The sequence below is a fragment of the Otolemur garnettii genome, unplaced genomic scaffold (assembly GCF_000181295.1).
Source record: "Otolemur garnettii isolate 467f Iridium unplaced genomic scaffold, OtoGar3 scaffold00028, whole genome shotgun sequence".
Taxonomy (NCBI): Eukaryota; Metazoa; Chordata; class Mammalia; order Primates; family Galagidae; genus Otolemur; species Otolemur garnettii.
Window position 1 is genome coordinate 15,607,630 of NW_003852423.1, and position 23,801 is coordinate 15,631,430.

At 41.8% G+C, this 23,801-nt stretch overlaps 1 protein-coding gene across 1 annotated transcript in view; it reads left to right on the forward strand.

Moving 5' to 3' along the window:
- Positions 1 to 23,801, forward strand: part of BMPER (BMP binding endothelial regulator) — a 258,932-nt gene that overhangs the window by 130,642 nt on the left and 104,489 nt on the right. The window contains exons 7-10 of the mRNA XM_012804345.2: positions 9,408 to 9,507; positions 15,353 to 15,462; positions 19,463 to 19,603; positions 21,688 to 21,792. Of these exons, the coding sequence (XP_012659799.1) occupies positions 9,408 to 9,507; positions 15,353 to 15,462; positions 19,463 to 19,603; positions 21,688 to 21,792 (456 nt within the window). The remainder of the gene's footprint in view (positions 1 to 9,407; positions 9,508 to 15,352; positions 15,463 to 19,462; positions 19,604 to 21,687; positions 21,793 to 23,801) is intronic.

Consider the following 23,801-nt stretch of genomic DNA (forward strand, 5'->3'; position numbering starts at 1 on the left):
AGGGAGAGTTTTCCAATCCAGTTATTTGTAATGGTGAAAAACTTCCTCACAGACAGTGCCTTGTCATGATGTAAGAGCCGCATCCTTCTTATGCCATGATTTTTAGTGAAGATTTTCCCGGCTATTCCCCTATCAGTGTTTGCTTGGTCTGCTATACTTCACACAGTTAGTTGATGATTTTGATGCAAAATTAGACCAATTTTATAATGTTTTCATCAGTTCTGGTTGTTACTGAAGGCCCTGACCTCTCTTCATTAGTGATATCTTTTCTGTCCTCAGAAAAATGTTTAATCCATTTGTACACTGCAGTTTTTTCATGGCGTTAGCCCCATAAACTTGGATTAACTTGTCCAGATTTCACTTCCAATTTGCCAAGTTTAGCAAGACATTTGTTGTTTGTCCATTGCTCTAATTCAAGCTTCAACATTCTCTCAAAGGCACACAAAAACATGCAACTATAATGAATGCCATTCAGCAAGATACCACCACCATGTCAATGTGAACACAGCTGTGAGACACTGGTATACCAAGGTTTTAAACCTTACTGAGTTGTTTGTTTGCCAATATAAGCATATGGTGGCAAGTTCATGAACTTAATTGTCATACCTGGCATATATGTGTATGTGTGTATGTGCGTATTTATATGTACATGCCTCTCTCTGTGTGTATATATAGAGCATTATGTGCTGTGGGAGCAGTGACCATGCTGCCTGCTGGCTTTGCCTAAGGCTAAACACTGAATTTCCAATAGGCAATTCCTCAGGGATACATGTTACGCCAGCCCAGGTCCCATCAGAACACACAAATTAGTTATTTAGACAGAGAATTAAATATAAAGAACCATTAACTAGGTATAAGGTTGCCAACTAGTTAACTGAAGGGGCAAAAACAGAATTCTAGGGTACAGGATGAAGCTACCATCCTAGGGTGGGGGAACAATGGGAAGAGAGTAGAGTTATTAAAACTTAGAAACTTAGATGACATTCAGACCTCTGTGAAGGGGGTGCCAGCTGACTGGAGTAGGGTGGTAAGATAAAGTTGGTTTTACTTGAATGAAGTGTTGAAAAACTATAAACTGGGTTGAGTTACTGACATGAAGAACGTGTGAACACCCCAAGAAACAGCATTGCTGGGGTGGTACGCATAGGAATGGGAGGCCAGGAGAACAAGAAGAAGGGACCAGGCCCTTGTTTAGTGCCTCTATCAACAGAGTCATACTTGGAGTTAGCCAGCAAAGCAGAAAGGCAGTTTGCAGAGCCCTGGCCTCATCACCAGAAAGCCAAGTGTGTGTGTAGATGTGTGGGTGTGGGTCCAGAGACATGGACACAGTTGCAGCTTTGATAAAATACAGATGACCTTCAGCAGACTCTTGGACGTGAAGCCCTTGATATCCTTTTTTCAAGAGTTCCATGGGTGATTCTGACCCGCAGCCTGGATGCAACACTCTACGTAAGCTGTGAGGAGCTGTTCATGGTTTTTAAGCATGGAAAGGACACAACATTATTTGTAGATTCGAAAACAAATTCTTTCAAATGAATGGGAGAGGCAGGTAGAGGGCCAGTGTTAGTGAGTTACAAATTAGATATGGGGACGATGAACACTTTATCCTCTGCCTGAAAGAGCAGGAAGAAGGAAGCCCAAGACTTTCAGGTTTCAACGTTAGGCATGTCTTATTTAAGATATGAAAGAATGAAAGAAAGAATGGGGAGGAGAAGAGAACATGCTGGGAAAAACCCTGGAGGTGAAAGATGGGTGCATGACTTGGATTTTGTCTAAGTAAATAACCAAACAGCAGATAATGCATTTAATACAAGCTCTTTTGCTCTAAAAAGCAGATGTAAGGTGGCAACCAAAACTACTAGGGAAGACACAAGAAATGGTGTAAAGAAGAGGGCTTTCTAACCTTCCAGTTGATTATACTTCATATTCCAGCTAAGAAGTTGTGCTGTGGCCGTTGGGAGGATTTCCATATTAGATGGAAATAACTTAGCTTGGACGTTAGAACTGAATTCACATGTCAAACCCTGCCATTTACTTGTTGGATGGCAAGTTTTCTGAGCAATAGCAGTAAGGTGTAGTGCCTCCATCTCTATCGTAGGGCTGACAACTTGCCCACAGGGCCTCTGGGAGACTTAGTTGAAGTGGTAAAAGTATCTAAGCATAGCACCTGGCCCATCACTCGCTGCCAGTTGGGGGTGTCCTCTCTCCTCTGGTCCACCCTGCTTCTGCTCCTTCAGCCTGACAGCTCAGCTGCTGCCCTTCTTCTGCTTTGACTGGTAGATTTTTCTGTTTTGTGCAGGCCAAGAACAGAGCCAAGTTCCAAGACCTTTCCCCCCTGGGAGTAAGTGTCCTGCTCTGAAACTTTAGCAAAATAAAGTTCCAAGCCAAAGAGAGGCATGGCTAAGGACATTCATTTCTTTTTGTGAAGTTTCTTGACCCAATTTGTAGTTCAGAGCAGTTGCTCTGCTCCCAAATCAGCTGCACCACTGACTGTTGTGGTGTAAGAATTATGAATCACACACACACAGGCCCTTTGTACTCAAGATCTATTTCTCTCCTATACTGGCCCCTCTCCCTCTAGTTTCTCTCCCCCTTCTTCCCACCTCTATTTTAGATGCAGTAGAGAACTCCATTCTTTCAAAGAATTGGACAAAGGACAAATTGGCTCTAGAAGGTGGGAGAGTGTTGCTGATTCATTGTTACTGTTTAGCAATGCAGTACTCTGCTCCCAGCCTCTTGTGAGGGAGTTGGGCTTTGCATCCTGGTCAAGGGATGAGTGGCGTGTCACATGCTACGGCATGGGTTCCAGCTGCCAGTTCTCAGAGGGTACTCAGCGGTTGCAGAAGCATCCTGCACACACATGGCTGTTGTTTTTATTGTCTTGCACTCATCACTGTGCTCAGGAAGATAGATTTTTATTATGCAGCAAAACTGCTGCTCTAGGGTAAACTTTGACACAAAGCAATTGTATTCTTGACTGAATCAGCTAAAACAAAAATAAGGGGACAGAGCAGGGGCCTGGGATACTTTCTGATCTTTTGAATAAAACAACTATTTTCAGAGGAAGAAAAGCACTTGGATATGCAGTTAGAACAAATGACCATCTCTAAAGAATAAACTTGCCTTTCTGAGGAAAGACAAAGGGTGAAAATCATAACACACAAGTTCTGTGGAAGTTCCTAGCATTCCTTTTTGTGTTGACCAGGTAACAATAGTGTCGTTTGTCCCCATACATTTTAATCATTTAAGGATTTTTAAACATTTAACAAAATACACAAAGTTTTCTGTATTAGGCTGGTAGAAATTCTGCCAGCTTTACATATTGAAGTAGAGTGTTGCTTTTTAAAAATGTTTAGTATTTTTTTTATTCAAAGTGTTCTGGGGGTACAAATATTTTTGGTTACTTAGATCACTTTTATAATGTTTGAGTCATGGTGTAAGTATGCCTGTGACCCAGATAGTGTTCATTGTACCTGTTACTTAGGTTTTCACCCATTTTTTTCCTTCCTTTTTTTTTTTGAATTAAAGAGAGAAAGTCTTTTCCTTTTGTCTAGGCTGGAGTGTTATGGCACAATCATAGCTCACTGGAAACTCAAACTCCTGGGCTCAAGCAGTTGTCACTTCAGCCTCCCAAATAGCTAGGACTACAGGCACATGCCACCACTCCTGGTTCATTTTTTTAAATTTTATTTTTTATAGAGATAGGGTCTTACTATATTACCCAGGTTGGTCTTGAAATCTTGGCCTCAAACAAGCCTTTGCCTGGCCCTTCCAAATGTTGGGCTTGTAGGTATGAGCCACTACTCCTGGCCTGCGTATTGTTTTTCAATCTAGCAGAATCTGGACATTTAGTTAGCACCTAAAGTGTGCAAAACACAAGGCTAGAATGTGAAAAAACCTAAGGAGACACTAAGGTGAGTAGATGTAGGTGGCCTAAAACTTTGGGCTTATTTCTATCCTATGGTTAAAGTGGTCTGGAAAACTCATTCAGATTCTAGATCTTATTACATGTGGTAGTTCTTCCTTTCATTCACTACTTTGTTACTGAGACCTTTTGTTGAGCTCCTCACTCTTCTGAAGGACATGAGACACATAGGACTGACCCCTAGCCCCAAGATAATCTAGCTTGAGGCAAAACTAATGTCATCTCCCAGGATTAAGCTTTTGTGTATGTGCCATAAATTGTGCATGTATGTGCCCCAAACATGGGAGTATAGATGAGAAAGAAGATGATATAAGAAGATGGAGGAAGTTACTAGGAACTGAAGGGCTCAGGATGACACCACAGTTAAAAAGAGGGCTGAGATTGACCTTGAATAAAGCAGAATTTCCATAAGGGTTAATGATCAGGGGACAGAGGGAGAGAGCCATGTGTATACCAATGATAAAAGCCCTAAGATGTATTGGGGTCATAAGGAAATAAAATACACTGGAGATATAGGGGATAGAAGATTATAAAGACAATTATGGGATGTCTTGACAAAGTAGACTAATGGTATCTTGAAGAACCGATACATTTGAATAACTGAACAATATTTGTGGCTTATTTCACAGTTCATTGCAGGGATCTGGTGGGTAGTATCTTCCACGTAGTGACCCACTCTTTCTATTTTTTGTGAAGTTTATGATGCCTACTCCCTTTAACTGGCCATCTGTCCAGCAGAGAGAAAAAGTGAGAGTGGCACAGAGGGTTGTGTGTGAGGAGATCCTGTTGGTCAGACCTGTAAGTTTTATTGTTCCATCCAACCATGCAACCCCAAACCCCCATTGTCAGAACTCTATCTTATAGACATTCTTACCTTCAGGAGAGTTTGGAAAATACGGTATAGTTCTGTGAAGAGAAAAAGGAAGCAGATTTTGGTGAACACATAGTCTTTTTTGTATCAACTTTTTGTCTGAGTGGGTAAAACGTTATCTTGAACTCAGGGGTAAGTCACCCTCAACCTTAGCAGGAGTGGGGAATGCTCAGTGGGAACATCTCCTTAAAGGGAGTGGGTTTTGTACATTATATTCACTTCTGTATCTCCAGCGTATCATGGGCCTAATACAAATATTTGATAAAAGAATAGAATTAATGGATAGACGCTAGAGAGTGAGAGGTCAGAGACCAAAAGTAAAAGATCGTTTCTAAACATGAAATGGAAGGAAATGGAGTCTCGGTTCTGTGTGGGCAACACTGGCCTTTATTCGCACCCAGGTGTGGGTGAGCTGAATTGGAGACACAAGTCAGCATGTGGGTTAAGGTGGATGGAAATTTAAAGGGTCAGAAGGGTAGGGGTTGGCACATTCCCCTTTTCCTGGGTGGGACATCCTATTTGCGCAGGTCCCTCCAATTGACTTTGCCATCCCAGTCTTTTTAGTCTATTATAAGAAGGCAGGATGATAGCGGGGTATCTCTTTGACTGCTTCCTGTGGGGCGAAGGGTGGAGTGGGATGCCTGTAAGGAAAATGAGAAAATGGGAGAGGGAAGGAAATGGTGTTTACAGGAACATGCTTGTGTCTTCAGTTTCAACTGGTTGATATCCACATTGGGTGAGGATATGAGTGGTTGTTTTTTTGGGGTGACTGCCTGGTAATAAATCAGGAGATGAGATGAAGAATTACTGGTCAGAAATTGAGAATGAGAAAAATCATAATTAGTGGCCCTAATGTAGGAAATAACCAAGGAGGTCAAGATTCCAGCACCATGAGGGGTAGTAGCCTGAGGCACAGTAAATTACCATTAATTCACACCACTGAGATCTCTGTTTGTTTTAGAGGACTTTTACAAGTGCAGCATGAAAAAAGTTGCTCCCTTGTTTATTAGAAAAGAGATGGGCTTACCTTCCACTAGCAAAATTACCCGGAGTTTAATTTTCCAGGACAGTGTCCAGAGGGCATCCTGATTTCTGGGATCGTCACTCTTCTGCAGCTAGGCCCAGGAGGTTGGGGAGTGGCTGCAAACCAGAGCCTTGGAAGGACCTGGGCAGTCAGACTTCCAGTGAGGGCCTCCACAGGCTGGGCACGGTTTGGGGGGCAAGGTTTGGATTTGGGCATTGCTTTGCCCAGTGTCCCGGTCTACTGCATTTAAGACATGGTCTGGGGGGAATTTTCCTTTTTTGGACTGCCCAGAGGATTTTTGAGAAGTAGCCAGGTTTTGATTAATGGCGGAGGGCACTAACTGGAGCTCTGAGAGGTGCTGCCCTCCTCAAAGGCCAGATCTGTGAGATCTTGCTGGGGTGTCTGAGGGCCCTGGGGGAATTTTCTTTTCTCTCCCATTCTGCCATCTTTTCTCTCTCTACCATGTGCAGTGGAAGGCAGGTCAGGGGCAGGAGGGATGGAATGGAATTCTGCAGATAGGAATGAGGTTGAGAGAGGAGGGACTGTGGAGGGCAGAAGACAGTGGGTTTTCTGCTGGGTCGAAAGAAGACAATGGAGGTTCAGATGGCTCGGGGAGGGATGGTTTGACCCAAAATGAGAGGTCAAAGACTGAAAATAGAAGATTATTCTGGAACGTGAAATAAAAGAGAGTCCAGGTTCTATATGGCAACATCAGCTTTTATTTCCACCCAGGTGCAGGTGACCTGAGCTGGAGAAGGAAGTCAGCACATGGGTTAATATGGATGGAAATTTAAAGGGTTGGAAGGGTAGGAGTTGGCACATCCTCTTTTACCTGGTAGGGCATTCTATTTGGGTGCGTTGATTCTATTTGGGTGAGTCTGCTCTATTTGGGTGGGTCCCTCCATTTGACTCTGTCAGAGAGGGGTCCTGGATGTGCTGAACCTTACAGGATGGATTACTAGAAGACAGCGGAGGCAGGGAATCCCAATGAGAAAGCTAGCGTGATAATGTGATAGAGCCTGTGTTGGTGCAGTTACAGTAGGAATTTGTTCAGTTTTAGAAACAAAAATGTTTACTTCTGCTATTTTAACGTTTTTAACTGAGAGCATAGCCCCAGATTAGAGTCTAGCCAGAGTCCCTGCTGAATTGAAATCATAGTAGCAGGTTGTGAGCTGCAACTGTGTTCCTAGGAAGGGCTTGGACTTTCTTTGGAGGCATTAATTGGAATGCAGCCTCTGGACTTGGGCTATGCCCTATCATTGCAACCCAAACAAAATAAAACTTGACTAAACCAGCAAATCCAGAATGGAGTTCAAGTTACTTTTAACAGACTCTTGGGAAACACAAACTTGCAGTTGTATTATGTATGCAAAATTTGCTCTTTGACCTTACTGTAAAGAAAATTATTGGAGTACACATAAACCTTTGCCAGCTTTCCAGAGTGTTGGACAAATTAACTCTTTGGCAATTATGCAATTTTTTTAAAATTTTTTTGCAGTTTTTGGCTGGGGCTGGGTTTGAACCCGCCACCTCTGGCATATGGGGCCGGCGCCGTACTCCTTTGAGCTACAGGCACCACCCAATTATGCAATTATTCTTAAAATTTTAATTTTAAAATATGCTTGAAAAATAGATGCTGATTCAACAAGAACAGAGAATATCATGAAAAGAATGCATTCTCTGTGTACCCAAGGGAAGCCAAGACACTGGTAGCTGGAAGAAATGTGTGGCCTTGGGCTTTGGATTTTAGGAAGTTGCTCACAGATGATTTTCTTTGAAATGAAAAGCTAAGGGCAGCATCTTTGCGTCCTTCCTCTAGATTTGACTTTTGTGTTTTGTGTGTAAGTCGGAAGTGACCTCAGGGTCAGGCAGAGACTTAGGTTACATACCTCTGAACCGATGAAAGGTCCCTAAATTTAAGATTATGCAGAGTTGAGTGAGGAATCTCAGAACAGCCTGGAATTCTTGGGAGATTTTTAGTGATTCTTGCTGATCTGGAAATAATGTAAAAACAACAGAAGAGCTTTTTGTGGTATTTTTGTCATGTTTTCTATTGGTTTGGGGAAGAGTCCAACATTAAAGAGGCTTAAAAATAACAAATATTTAAAAAGACATACAGTATGCCCTCCCCTTTTCATCCATCCTCACCACTAAAAAATAAACTGTAATAATAAAAATAGCGAGAACAGGGAAAGAAAACAAAGCAGTGGGTGACAGCAGTAGGCTAGGATGGGACTGAGCAGGATCCGATGGATGGCTGAGGCTGATGTCTGCTGTGAATGCCCAGAGTGGTGTGGGAAGTGTGAGGAAATTCCTCAAGTTGAATCTTGAGGAATGGGGAGCGGGAGGCTGCCAAGGCTTTTTGTGCCCTGAGTTCCTCATTTCCTGAGGCCTCTTGAGATATAAATTCTGTGCTCAAGACAAGGAGTACCTGATGGTCAACTGGTTTGGTTTCTAGCTCAACTCCCCAAGGAGCTGATCCATTGAAATTCCATTTGCCTAGTGATCTATTTACCAAATTTACTGATTTTTCTGAAGAGAGAAAAATTCCTTAATTACTCATAAAGTTTCATGGGAATGCATACTGCCCAGAATAGTTTTTCCATCATCCTTGCAAGTTTGTTGAATGTAAATAGACTAGAAAGTCATTTTTCTTTCTTCTGCCCCTGCTTTCTAAATATACACTTACAATTTCACAAGGCTGGAAAAGCAGGTGTCCCTGGAAAGGGTTAGGAGGGGGGAGTCTACTGGGTACATGTTTGTATTCCGCAGAGTAGCAAGATCTGACAGGCAGAGAACAGGGGGAACCGCTCACTCTCCAGATCCATCCATTCATTCTGTAGGTTAAGAAAGGGGAGTAATGAGTATCAGAACAACTGCCATAGGCCTCTGAGGCATTCCCAGTTTTTCCGGTACCAATTCTCATACCTTTATGATTAATTAATGGAAACACACTGGGTCAGCTTGGTAAATTCAGCAAAATGGTTCTTCTGAATGTGGGCTTTCAATATATCCCTTTCAGCAGATGAGCCACTCTTTCTAACCAGAATCTCATGGAGCTATTCTAGCAACACCTTCTAATTGTTGGCAGAAAGAGAAGCTTCCTAGATGATGTCTGCAGAACCTACGGAAGGAGAAGGGTTCTGAAAGAGGAGGAGGAGTCTCATTAAATGCTGATTTACTGGGGTGGAAAGAGAGGCAGTGGCCTAGCAGGGTGGCCAACTCATCCTGGTTTGAAGGAAAATTTCATGGTTTTGGTACTCAAAGACTCAAATGCCAGGGAAATCGAGACAGTTGATTGCCCTAGAACTATTCCAAAGCTGGTTCTGAAAAGGAAAAAGGAAAAGAAAGGTGGTGGCGAGCAAGGATCAGGAAAGTGATGCTGTCTGTAATCCTCTTGTTCAGGGCAGTTTCTTGTGCACTTGTGACTGTGTAGCCCATAGCTTGGGAGAAATTCCGGGCCCTGCGCAGTCAGCCCAGGAACCCCATTCTAGGGAAGGGCCGTAGGTTTGTTTCAGGAATCTCGGTTGTACAGTCTGTATGCACTTACTTTTCTAAATGTGCTTTTTTTTTCTCTCTTTTCTTAGGGAGGCAGGACACAGTGTGTGAGAGAAGTCTGTCCCATTCTCTCCTGTCCCAAGCACCTTAGTCACATACCCCCAGGACAGTGCTGCCCCAAATGTTTGGGTGAGTGACTATTTTCAGATTAAAGAACAATGTAATTTCTTTTAGGAGTTTCTGCTGAGAGTGTTTATCGACATTGTTATCTTGTGGTTCTTGAGTTGTCCCATTTCCAGTCTTGTTACAGACACCACTCCTTCTAGTTAAATGAGAAGAAGGTGTATACAGGGCTTGGCTCTTACCCGAGGCCTCTACAGGAGCTTCTCTTGTGCCCCTTGTGTCTAACCCACTATACCAGATGACATGGAGAAAATGCCTCCTTGTGTAAAAAGAATATTGAAGAAACTATTTGGGATTTGGCCTAGGACTATTGGTAGGAACATAAAAGGCATTTGAAATGAACACATGGAGGAATATTGATGAGTGTGACTTATGGAAATATGCAGGAGGATCACGTGTCCTAAAATAAGTTTTGGAAAGAAACAATGAGTCACATCTGACAAAAAGAGAGCAGGAGCTTTTTCTTACTGCACACTTAATAAATCCTGGGCACTGTGGGAAACACTTTATGTGCTTGTTCTCAAGAATCTGTGAAATGCAGGTACTGGATGTGCAATACTTACATGTGATGCAGGTGCTATTATGAGTGTCATTGTGCTGAGAAGAAGGTGGATCCCTAGAAGGCAGCACAACCAGAGTCACAGATTTGGCATCTCAACACGAGTCTGCATGACCCCTCAGCTCACCTTCCTGGTGAGACAGGAGGGCGGCATGTACATTGCCAACTGAAAGGGGACAGCCTGTGATGGGGAGTCTCTGGAGCATGAGACTTTTTTGACTAACTCACATGCCAGCTTCTTAATGATTTCCGGGGCTAATATTTTCCATAATCTCCTCTGTCTTAGTGTTTCTACTGCTGCTGAGTCTCTTGATCTCTGCTTTATTATTTTTAAAGTATCATTCTGTTCTTGTAGGGACCTCTCCCCTCCAGGCTTTTCACATGCTGTGGTGCCACCGAATCCAGGCTTGTGCAGCAGATTTTACGGAAGGTCTGGAGCCCACGAGGCTGATAATTTTACAAAGAAGCTCAGAGAACAAGATGAAATGCAATGTTAAGGTCCCTTGCTCATAAAGGGTCTTAGTTGTTTGGCTATGGGAGCGGTTCACTGGTTATCTCTTCTATTTGCGCTCCAGTTTCCCGTCAGATCCTGCTCAGGTCTTGCCTTGAATCCTCTCCCCTTCATTTCAACGTTCCCTTTCTCCAACTCTAAAACCATCCTGTTGATTTATTTTTTCATTTCAAAATTACTATAGCTATACTCAGACTTTTTTTAAAAGACTAAATTGGCAAATAAAAGTATTTTGTTAAACTAAGGTGGTCTTCTCCTCTTTGAGGAATTTTACTGCTAACTTCATCTAAGAACGTTTGTCTTCCCGCTACATGTACACGCACACTTTTAAAGTAAAGGTGAAATAGAATGAAGGAGAATTGTTTAGACTCTCCTGATTAAAGATATTACCACTTAGACTTCTCAGGTTGCCAATGCGTGATAAAATTAGCCAGCTCAGGTGGCACAAATCATCGCATTGCATGTCATGTGGAAGCAATGGCCCACCTAAATGGGAAGGTGCTCCCAGAGGAGGTGGCAGTTCGGCCTGGACCCGAAGATAAGCAGGCTTGATTAGTGCTTTGAAGCCAGTACCAGCTCAAAAGTTTCCCACATGAGCAATGGCAATTGTATTGAATGCAGGTTTTTCTGTTCATTGTGGTCATAAAACAGACTATAAAAGGAACACTAAGTTTTGAGAAACTTGAAAATTATAATTCCTCCAAATTAGACCTTTTTGGTTGGGTTAAAACCCAGCAGAAAGATGTACACATGGGTTTAATCAGGTTGTACAGAGTCTCTGAACCACTCCCTCGAAAGTTTTATCTTATGTTGGGCCATGAGGACTTTGGGATGAAAGTAAGAGTTTATGTCCTTTGGGGGTCAAAAGAAACATATACCCCCTCCCTCCCCCACAAGACAAAAAAAAAAAAAAGCAAACACGAAGGTGCTTTCTTTTTTTTTAAATTTATTTTATTTATTTATTTATTTATTTTTTATTGAATGGTAACTGTGTACATTGATGCACTTTGGGGGTACAGTGTGGTGTTTTCACACACAATTCAAGACACTTCCATCAAGCTGGTTAACATAGCCTTCATGTAACTTTCTTAATTATTATGTCAAAACATTCATATTCTACTCATAGAAAGATTCACTTGTACCCTTGCAAGATGAACCACAGAAGTGAACCCTCGAATCCCTCTCCCTCCCCCCTCTCCCCCCTCCCTCCCCCCTCCCCATATCCTTAGGTTGTTATTAGGTTATAGTTTTCATATAAAAAGGTTTAAATTAATTTCATATTAGGTGTGTGTACATTGGATCCTTTTTCTTCCATTCCTGTGATACTTTGCTAAGAACATTTTCCAGCTCCATCCATGTGAACATGAAGGACGTAAAGTCTCCATCTTTCTTTATGGCTGCATAGTATTACATGGTGTACATATACCACAGTTTGTTGATCCATTCGTGGATCGATGGGCACTTGGGCTTCTTCCATGACCTGGCAATTATGAATTGGGCTGCAATAAACATTCTGATACAGAAGGTGCTTTCTTGAGTCTGAAATCTTCATCTAATTAGATCTTTGGCTGAGTGGTTGCTGATTTGCTCTTAAAGTTTCCCTTGACCAGGATTTATCCACATGACATATCTCTGCCTTTTGCATTACAACAATCCTTTCTTGCTCTCCTCATTTTCAATAAAGAACTCATCAGAGATCAGTGTACACAGAGCAGCACCCAGCACACCTCTCACAGTGACATAGCTCAGTATCAGATTTGAATTACATCACTTCAAATAAAGGTAATACTTATCTGCCACTTATTAGGGGGATGTAATAAATGTCATTCTTTGTGCTAAAAGCTTTGTTTCCACAATTTTAAAAAAAGTATACATTTTAGTGAAGGATGATTTAAGCCACTGGTCACATTTGTTTAGGAGGATAAACATGTTGAAAAGTTTATCGGTTGATTGAAAAATCAGTTGATTGATAGATCCAGACAGCCAGGCACCCATATGACAATTTGAGCATTATGATGGTAGTGAAAGCAGCAGGCTGTGGAAAGACACGGAGGAATCATTTTTTCAGAGTGGAGAAAGGGCCTCTGCGGAGGCAATGTGGTGCTCAGCCCTGAAGATGATGTCTTTTGATTGGTGGAGAAGGAAGCATCTATGTAGAGCTCTGTATTTATTTATCCACTGCCTTTTGCTGGAAAGGATTTGAGGTCACTTGCAAACTACATGAGGCACATGTAGATAAAAGATGGTAAAAAGGCAAACCAGGTTATCACACACAAAAATCGACTAAGGCACGGCTATTTTTAATTAAATGTTTGTTTTTTTTTTTTTAGACAGTCTCACTTTGTCACCCTCAGTAGAGTACTAGGGCATCATAGCTCACAGCAACCTCAAACTTTTGGCCTCAAATGATCCTTTCACTTTAGCCTCTCAAGTAGCTGGGACTATAGGCTCCCATTACAATGCTTGGCTAGTTTTAGAGACAGGGTCTTGCTCTTGTTCAGGCTGGCTTCAAACTCACCAACTCAAGCAATTCACCCGCCTCGGCCTCCCAGAGTGCTAGGATTACAGGCATGAGCTACCATGCCTGGCCTGCTATTTTTAATTCTTAAAGGGCAGAAATATGTCTCTGATGGATTGATTAAAAAAAGGATATTTAAAGTAGTGAAAAATGACTTTACCTTTGTTACCGAGAGGAAACAAAGAAATAATTAACTGCTTAGTGATTTTTCTTATACTATAAGGTCCTAAAACTAATGTGTGATTGTACAGAAGTGACCATAATGGGATGGGCCAAGTCCATGTGAGTCAGGCTGCACAGAGTTTTCTGACACTTCAGGGTAATCCTAGAGGGATTCCCTAGAGCAGCGGTTCTCAACCTGTGGGTCGTGACCCACAGAAACTGTATTAAAGGGCCGCGGCATTAGGAAGATTGAGAACCACTGCCCTAGAGGAATATTTAGGGAAAGGATGAATTTTTTTTTTTTTAATTTTGCAGATAATCTTCTAGTTTATTTTGTAAATTCTCAGAAACTTCAAGTAACCCAGGACCTGAGTGTGCACACAAGAATACCTGTGTTAGTTGGGATATTACCAGTCATTATGATAAATTTGCCTTACCATGACAGAATTTTTGGTTGTATACTTTGATATTAACACTGGATAGAGGTGGTGATATGGTGAGGTGGCGTTGTTGATGCCATTTTCTTTATGAGTGAAGTCTGAGAGGACTGGAGAAATCATACACGTTCAAGGTCACAAGGGAGTCCAAAGATGACTCAATCATAACTCACTGTTGTTTTTCGAGCACCAGCCCATTTGCTCCTTGGGGTGAGAATCAAACCAGTGACTTGGTTCTGCTCTAGACAGTATCTTGGCCTTGAGATTGACTCTATTAATAAGATAGCATTTTTTGTTGACTCTTACCATTAGTATGTGTTTGTAGGTATTTTCAGCATTTCATCAGGCCTACTGATACACAAAGATTGCAATTAATCTTTTCACAAGAAAAAAAGGAGTATGAATGGAGATTTGATCGATAAACATGGATCTTTGGCTTTTTAACTTGGTCCTTAATTAAAGTGAAATTTTAGAGATGTTTTAAGGAGTAGAAACTGAAATACTATAAGAAAGGAGAAAATTGAATTAATACTGTTTCTTTGGGATTGTCTTTGTGGTTGCCAACACAATCCTCAAGTCAGGGAAGGATTGTACAATTACAATCCTCTGTAATTGTACAGAGATGGTGCTGCCTATGAGAGCCTGGACACTTAACAGGGAGAGTTGCATTCTGCTTCTACATTCACTTTGAGTTAGCACCCCTCTTTATGTAATTTCTTAACTGAAATGCTATTTTAGTCTGTTCATGTTGCTCTAACAAAATACCATAAACTGTATAGCTTTTAAACAATAGAAATTTATTTTTCACAGTTCCAAAGGTGGGTAAGTTCAAGATCAAGGTGCTGGCAGGCTTGGTATCCAATGAGGTTCCATTTTCTGTCTCATAGATGAGTTCTTCTTGCTGTGGTGAAAGGAATGAGGGGGTCTCTCTGAGACCTTGTTAACTAAAGGAATTTTTCTAATTCATGAGGGCTTTGCTCCCTTTTCCTAATCTTGTCTCAAAGGCCTCATCTCCTGATACCAGTGTATCAGCGATTAGGTTTCAACACAGGAATTTGGTGGGGACACAGACATTTAGCCAGTAGTGATAGTATTTCATTATTTTATTCATTTTCCTTTTTGCTCATTCTAGTCCTTGGGATATCTTGACTCTTCATACCTTCACCCACCCTCCCTGCCAATATCCAGTTTTTAGATACAATAATTTCACTTGTTCTTTAAGATACATCTCTTGTGTTGTGTCTTCCACAACATCTTTGCTGACTCTCTGTCACCACAGTTTCCAGGATGGCTTCTTTCTAGAAGTTACCATACCATAGTATTGAAATGATCTTTCTTTTACAGTTTACCTTCCCACTAGACAGTGAGCTTCATGAGGGGGGCTTATGTCTTTATTATCTTGGTTTACTATAGTGGATGCATAGTAGATTTGTTGAACTTTAAAAGTTCGTTGTGGAATCAAATCCTTTGTAACAATGGTTGTCTGAATTGATGACCTCTGGAGAGCCTTTGGGCACATCTGACCCAAGGTTCTATTTTGGTGCATGGGTTTCCCTTACTTGGTGTCATGGGAATGTTTAACCCTCCTGTGATGTGATTGCTGGTACCAAAATGGGACATGTCTGGTTCTGTCTTACTTAAACTGAGCCGTCTCTTCCCTGTAGGTCAGAGGAAAGTGTTTGACCTTCCTTTTGGGAGCTGCCTCTTTCGGAGTGACGTTTATGACAATGGATCTTCATTTCTCTATGATAACTGCACAGCGTGTTCCTGCAGGGTAAGGTGGCTCTGAAAGGCTGTAGTCCAACAATGTAGGAATTTGAGTTTTAGTTTTAACATAGCTAAAGGTGATGGTGTGCTATTTTTTACTGGGAGATATTATTGATGCTATTTTACAAGTAATGTTATACTTAAGGTCATGAAGAAGTTCATGGAGAGGACCCACAGTAAAACTCACTGTCTTTTAGGGACCCACAAGTTAGATCCTGGTGGTGAAAACCAAACTCTGAGAGGCTTTTCTGAGGATTTTCCAAAATCAGACAACTAACTGCATGTGGCTGTATTTCCTGGCTCATAATTTTCCAAGATGAATTCTGCAACACACCTGGCAATAAAAATGGCTTTAATCACATTCAAGAGAAAAGAAAAGCCTGGATTTGCAGCTCATCACAAAGATAAAGCTTGTAGTTTGGAAAGAGAGTATTTATATGTTGTTCATTGTGCCAAGTCTTACTTGAGGCACTGCTCAGTTTTTTCCAAAGGCAACTGGAAGTCTAATTACTGGCTAAGAAGAATTTCAGCTAACTACAGCTCCAGAATTTTAAAAGGCACACATCACACATTCATAGACTGTACTTATGCAGTGGTCTATTTTTGAAACCAAGAAAAGAAGCTCTTATCATGGAGGACTTTATGTTATTCATTAGTGAGCTAATGAATCCCATCTGTGTGACACCAGTTTAAAATACATTTTGGTCATGATGGTTATTGTTGTTTTGTTTAATAGTTAAAGGCCTAGAGAGGGAAAGAGAGGATCTTTCTTCAGTGTCATGTATGAGTCAGTAGCTAGGATTAGAGTTCAGCAGTTCCTGATGGCTCGAGGCATGCTTAGTTAAGTAGCATGCACCATTTCAGGGGGTGACTGTGTCAGGGCTGAACTGTCTGTTCCCTGAAGTACTGAACACGGTAATCCCTAAATTTGAAAATATTTTCCCGAGGCCCCTTCCTTCTGTCGTTGTTATCCTCTGTTTAACATATAACAACTCCTTCTTTTTGCCTTAGCCTCTGTCCTTAGACTTTTCTTTTCCACTAAGAATTTCACAGATTATAGCTTCCTTTGGGGGTTGCTGAACCTTTGATAAAAACACATCACTTTCCTAATTCTCTTGACTGCCAGAAAGCAAGGGCATTTTGTGAATGAGAGTTAGTTATACATGGAGTTCGTTGGTTCATGGATTCTTTGAGAGATGATTAGGCAGTATATCCCAGTGCTTAGCAAGTAGTGCAATGAACACTTTTCCTCCAAGAGATTATTTAATCAGAGTATTAGAGTATGAATTCATGAGGTTTGAGAAATCAAGCTGCAATCATTTGGGGTAATCAGCATTATTTTCCCTTATAGCTTCTCTCTTTAGCATTCCTATCCAATGCACCTTATGATTTCCATGGCTGATGCAGGGAACTGTTTAATGCAGTTGTCCCTGGCATGGTGCAGTAATTAAGGGGATCAACTCCCCTGCACAGTTGCAAATTCATGTATAACTTTGACTTCCCCCAAAACTTAACTACTAATATTCTACTGTTGACTGGAAGCCTTACTGATGCCTTAAACAGTCAATCAACACATGTTTTTGTATGTTATACATACACTATACTATATTCCTGCAATAAAGTAAGCTAGAGACAAAAATTATTATTAAGAAAATTATAAGGAAGAGAAAATATATTTACTACTCACTAAGTGGAACTGGGTCATACTAAAGGTCTTTGTCTTTGTCATTTTCATGCTGAGTAACCTAATAAGAAGGAGAAGAAAGAGGTGGCAGGTGGAGGAGGTGGAGGAGGAGGTGGGAGAGGCAGGCACACTTCTTGTAACTCTCGTTGAACACAATCTACGTGTAAGTGGACCTGTGCAGTTCAAACACAAGTTGTTCAAGAATCAGTTGTTTAATTTGCTAAATGCAGTATGGTTTCAGATCTTTGTGCCTTGAAATTTGATGATTCCTTTACCTGCGGTGTTATCATCTTTAAATTTGATCATCGAACATGTCCTCATTCACAACTTCCTAGCTCAAGGTCTCCTTGTCCAGAGAGGCTTTCCTAGGTAATTTTTCCTTCTTTGCTATCTGTCCACCTTTACAACCACTGTTTATCACATTCTATTGGAATTTATTTCTTTGTATGGGTATCTCCCTTCTTACAGTGTGAGCCCCTTTAGGAGAGAAGTACTTTCATCCATTTCTGTATTCTCATTGCTTAACCCAGTGCTAGACACTGCAGTCTAATGAGATTGACTTGAGGTTTGGCAATTAAGTTTGCAACCTCATCTTAGAAAAAGTGCTACACACCTTATTGCTGAATATCACTGTGGTCACCTTCTAAGTATTGCCCTTGGGAAGCTCTGCACTGATGCCAGCTCTGCACTGATGCCACCAATTTTGGAAGTCTCTTTATGGAATGGCCATCAGCGCTGTCATTGTATTACCCTTGATGTCCTGAATGTCATCAAAATGTCTTCTTTTCAATATTTCCTTTATCTCTGGGTAAAGAAGAAAGTCACTGAGGGTCATATCAGGTGAGTAGGGAGGGTGTTCCAATTCAGTTATTTGTTTAATGGATAAAACCTCCCTCAGAGACAGTGCTGTGTGAGCTGGTGCCCTGTCCTGGTGCAAGAGCCACACATTTCTCAATGCCAAGATTTTCAGTTAAGATTTTCCTGTTTTTCTATCCACATTTGCTTGGTCTGCTATGCTTCTCAGAGTCTAGCCATTATTTTGACACACAATTTGATTAATTTTTGCAATGTTTTCATTGCAATGCTCATTACTGGCTACCCTGACCACTTTTCATTAATGAAGCTTTCTCTCTCCTCAGAAAAATATTTAATCCATTTGTACACTGCTATTTTCTTCTTGGCATTATCCCCATAACCTTGGGCTAACATGTTCCTCATTTCACTTCCACTCTTTACTGAGTTTAACAGGAAATGTAATGTTCATTTGTTACTCTAATTCAAGCTTTGATATTTTTGAGATGACACACAAAAACATGAAACAATAGTGAACACCACTCAGCAAGATACTGCCATATGTTGACACAAACACAGCTGTGAGACACTGATATGCCAAGGTTATGAAACCTTACCAAGTTGTTTGTACAGTGCTGCCAACATTAGCATATGGTGGCAAGTCTGTGAACTTGTCAGTCTTCATATAGTACATATCATGAAAGCATGCAGATCTACAGTGAAGTATGCATTATGTGAGAGCTAGTGAATGCCCATGTTTTTAAAACAAGAAATCAGGACATGTAGTTGGACAAGAATTTTTTCCAGTTTTGGTGTTACAATGTAATAATTTCCATGTACTAGGTACTTTAAATTTAAGATGCATGGTGAACTTGAGAAGTAATTGGTGGAATAGCGCTTCTTTAGAAATGAAGTATGCTTCTTTAAGTTGTAGATAACTTTTAAGTGACCTACCTGGTCTAAGGTCACCTTTTTGCGGTAGAGCTCTAGAACCCAGGTCCAGTTTTGAAATTGTTCATTCAGTTCCTTCTTGAACACAGAGCACCTTTAGGGAATTTCATCTTGTGGTGGTACATTACAACCACATAATTTTAACTCTTTGATCAAGGATATCCTGCCTTTATGTTAAACTCCATAAAGCCTTGGAGGAGACCCAAGAGAGCACTGCTAATGCAGGATGTGAGTGAGGCACAGGGTGGGAAGAAGGAAACTGGTGGGCCCACTGTGAGCTGGGCTTTCCTGCCCCGTGATGGCTGGCACAAGGTCATCAGTCTTTTGAGTAAGAAGTGCTGAACCCCTGGGAGGTGGGCATTGTATGCTTTCATCTCCATAGTGTCATTACAGTCTAGTCCAGATACTTGAGCAACAACATTTTGAAGTGAATGAAAGATTTATTGCAATAAATTAAAATATGGTACCTGCAGAATATATTTTGAAATGGTTAGTCATGGGTTGTTAAAGGAAGGGCAGACAGGATATTTGGTGGAGGTAAAGGTTATTTTTAATTTCTGGTTTGCTTTTGGGCCCTCAGGACTCTACTGTGGTATGTAAGAAGAAGTGCTCCCATCCTGGTAGCTGTGACAGAGGTGAGGAGGGCTGTTGTGAAGAGTGCATTCTACAAGTGCCCCTGGAAGACGTCAAAGTGTGCAAGTTTGGCAACAAGATTTTCCGGGTATGTCATGAGATGAGCTTGTGGACTACTAGATTGATTGTTGGAAAGCTCCAGAATGTAGATTGCATTATCCCGTAATTTATATCTACATGTGCATTGTGTGTGCATATATGCAATGTATTTATTTACATAAAAGTATTATGTATATTTAGAATCAAGTGCAGAGAGGGACAGAGAGCAACTTTTTGAAAGAGGTTTTTCTTTGGCTATATTTTTGCTGAATCATTTTCAACCTGTAAAATATTACTGTATTTTCCAAATGTGGTCAGCCAGCAATTGGGTTGTGCTGAGATGCCCTGTGGATATTGTGCTTGTGGGTGGCCAGATGCCTGAGAGTACCTCATCCACTGAGAGATACTCAGTGACCCTCATCAAGTTTATGACCCTTGTCAGTATCTTGATGGATCTATATAGGTGATACTATTAGAAGCTTTTCCACAAAGCTACCTTTCCAAGGAGAAATTTGTCATATAAAAGGTGTTCAGGTGAGGATACTCATGGTATACATGGCCAGCGAGTAGCTGAGGACAGGCCAGAGATCTCTGTTCCGCTGAACTTAATGGGTTGTATCTTCCCCATATGTGTGTTTTACATTATTTTCTGAGGATCCCAAGTGGGGAGCTAAGCAATGACCATTTAAACCTCAGAATGTAGATTGTTGGCTTTGTCTAACTCCCAGGGGTGGAGGGAGTCATTCTGTAGCTGAAGGTGTCACCTTTTGATGCCCATGAGAATTGAGGTCCTCAGAATCAAGCCAGATGTGAGGGGTCCGCAGGCATTTTGCACTGAGCTCGACTTCCCAGCACACTGGCATAGCGAGATGGAGAGGTCTTGGGGCTGGTGGAATCAGCAGGAAGACATGTGTCAGGCCCAATGAAGGGGGACACATGTGTATTATATTTTTACCTGGCTTTTGAGCCTCTCATATGCCCTCCTTAACTAAAGACACTCTCTATCACCAGAGCACCCAGATGGAATAGACTCACTCTTATGAAGGTGTGGTGTATGATGTCACCTTGTGAAAAGATTCCTCTAATTGATTGAGGAACTTTATGAGTGACATAATTTATAGAGACACCTAGGAGTCCTAGAAATGTATACTCAAAGGACTTAGAAAAGTTAGGTGACTGTTTCGGAGAGTTAGAGTTAGATCTTTCTCTCCTGAAAGGCACTAGAGGGTAGGCAGTCCTTCAAACAGCTTCAGAAAGCGAGGGAGGGAAGGAGGGGAAGTCATCAATGATGTGACCTTATTTCTCTGTTTTTAACAAAATCTGCCACTGAGTTCCTCGAGCCCAGGAAGAAATCCTTGTTTTGCTTTTAGGCCCAGCTCTGTTGTCTGTGACAGTTTTAGCCGCACACAGATACATGTCCCTGCCTGTTCTCTCGAGACCCCAGGGCTTTGTGTGGCAGAGTATTTGGCAATTGCGGACTATAAATATGATGAGCCAGAAAAGTTCCTCAAATAACTCTTTCTGTCCAATCAGGGGTTTAGTTTAGGAAATGTGTCCCCAGCCCTGCTTTGTGAGAGGAAAGTACCAGATAGGCAGAGACAGGATGTGCGTGGCTCTTTGAGTCTTCTGTCCGGGCTCCCTATGTTTGGATGGCTTGTCCATCAGGAGTATGTCTGGGCGCTGTGTGTGGCCTGTGTAGTCCAGAACTGTGACATATCTGGTAGTTAGCCTCCTCTGTACATCACAATTAACTGTTGGTGCCTGGAATGGCTTAAATATTTTAGTCCTATCAACAGGGGAAAATGAGATTTATGTGAATGAATCAGGTATGAAATTTTCTGCGTGTTTGTCTCCTAGGGTTGAGACTAAGTGAACAGTGCATGAGGAACGAGGCATTAGCATGGCTTGGTTAAGCACATGAGAATTCTTTTTCGATCCTGGAGGGAGAACACATGCACATGTAAACACGTATGTCCACTCGGGTTTAGATTGACACCTCTGAGTCATTTAGTCTAACCATAGCATCCCTCACCCGGGGTAAGCAAGCCTTTCCTCCAGGGAGAAGTTGCAGCTTGTTGGCTCCACTTCTGTCAGCCTCCAGCTGATGGCAGAATCCTGTGCTCTCTCCTGCAGGATGGAGAGATGTGGTCATCTGTCAATTGTACCATCTGTGCCTGTGTGAAAGGCAAGACAGAGTGTCGCAAGAAGCAATGCCTTCCCATCAGCAGCTGCCCTCAGGTATGTGCGGAATGCAGGTTGACTTTCTCTTCGCTTTAGTGTCTTGAAATGTCCTGTGTGTGGCGTGGTCTCAGGCTGCCTCTGAACACAGAGTCCGGATCCCCCAAAGCTGTCATGCCCTGAGATAGCCAAGTGCACCTTGCAAAGCTCTCTTCCTCTTTTCTGCAGATTCTACCCTTGCATGCAAATAGCTGCTGCCTTGCTCCTCTCCCAGCTCTGATTTCTACTGACTTCTGCTGGTTTGGTTTTTTAATTTCTCCAGCTACTTGTCAGACCTGCTTCCTTGTTTTCTTTAACTGTGTTTTTTGTATAACATCATAGCCATCTTTTGCCTTTTCTTCCTTTCCGCTCTCAAATCAGAGATTTCTAATAGCCATTCAAAGTAATATGTGGTTGTTTATTAATAAACTCCCCCAGGGCTTTCTCCTGCCTACCAGCATCGCCTGGTTTCTTTGCTGAAGTTTTTTCTCTCTAACCCTGGCTTCCATTGTAGCCTCAAAAGGAAATAGCGTCCTTATGGAAATATCTTTTTTCAAAACCCCGTAGTTCCAGCACACTGAATAAAGAAACCATTATCTTCCAGGGCCTGAGCTTCATTGAATTCACCTCAGCAACTTGAAACCTTTCAAGGTTTTATGCGTTTGGGGAAAATGTCAAACTTATTCAATACCTTCTCATGAATGAAAACAAATATATAAATCTATATATTCAGGGCCTGTCCTCCCTTCTCTGTTGTAGACAGCTTTTGATTTTATTCACATCTGTTATGATTATAAACAAAAAGTTGCTGTTTTTACTTGAGTGCCAAATGAGGCACAAAAAACAACAGCTGTTGCTATTGCACAACTGAATAAAGAGGGGAGAAAAAAAGGGGGAAAAAAGCCCTAATTAGTCTTGCTTTAAAAAGCCTCAGACATAAAACTGAAAACCTTCCATAAAAGAAAAAAGAAGGGGGGGAGGGAGATAGAATAAGTAGACTTGAACATGGTCTGCTTATAAATATTCATTGGGAGAAATGGGATCACATGGTTTGTGCCAGTCCTCCGGGAACCCTCCCTGCTAATGAACTCTCGCAGCACATGTTAGTAATAATGGGCTTCCTTATTCGACAAGACAAAAACAGGATGCGATGCCAACCTGGTGGCCCAAGTAACTAGCCTCGGCAGGCCGCTGCGGAGTTTCCAGCTTTGCTTGAGTTCTGCCGCTTGTAGTGGGATGGATGGCTTTCGTTGTGTTCTTGCTGTGGTGAGGTCAATGCTTTCTATGTCACCAGTGTCTCTTGAGCATTCCCTTTGCGGATCACATTTGGGCCAGAAGCATCCAACCCTGCAAGTGCAGGCCCTTTCCCCACCCCAACCCCACCGCGTCCTATTGAAGCTCATCAGTGCCCCCTGGGAGTCTCCCGCCTCCTGGGCCACCTTTCTGTTTTCTAGGCATCTTTCCAATCGCTCCTCCGGTTCACACTTTCCCTTCTCAGGGGCCAGCACAAGGTCTTTGGAAGATAACTTAGCCCTACCATGGAAATCTTGTTAAAAACTTACCTCCCCTCCCCTGCATTGCCTGGGGAAATAAAAAACAAAAAAAAAAAATAGAAGCAGTCTGTAATTCTTGCTCTATCCTTCCTGGCTACTATACATCTCTTTTTCCAGAAGTAAGTGTGTCTTGTGAAAGAAAGATTTTATAGTTGGATTCCCTGTTTGCCCTCCCTGGAAACTCCCTGAGAGGTAAAGAAATGTCATTTGTGAGAAGGACTCTGAGGGTTCCAGTGAGGATAAGATTGTCACTACATTGCCATCTCACCATGGCTACTATGCACTGAGGCCTTCTCTGTAGTCAGAGGACTAATCTTGGTTAATGCCAAGACCACTCCTCTGAGGGGGCTTCTGTCACTAGCCCCTTCTTACAGAGGAGCCTGCCACATCTCCAGTTTCATAGCTGATTGCATATTATCTAGTGCCCTAATTTGTACTTGATTTAGTCCCCATCTAATTTAGTGATATTCCAGGGGC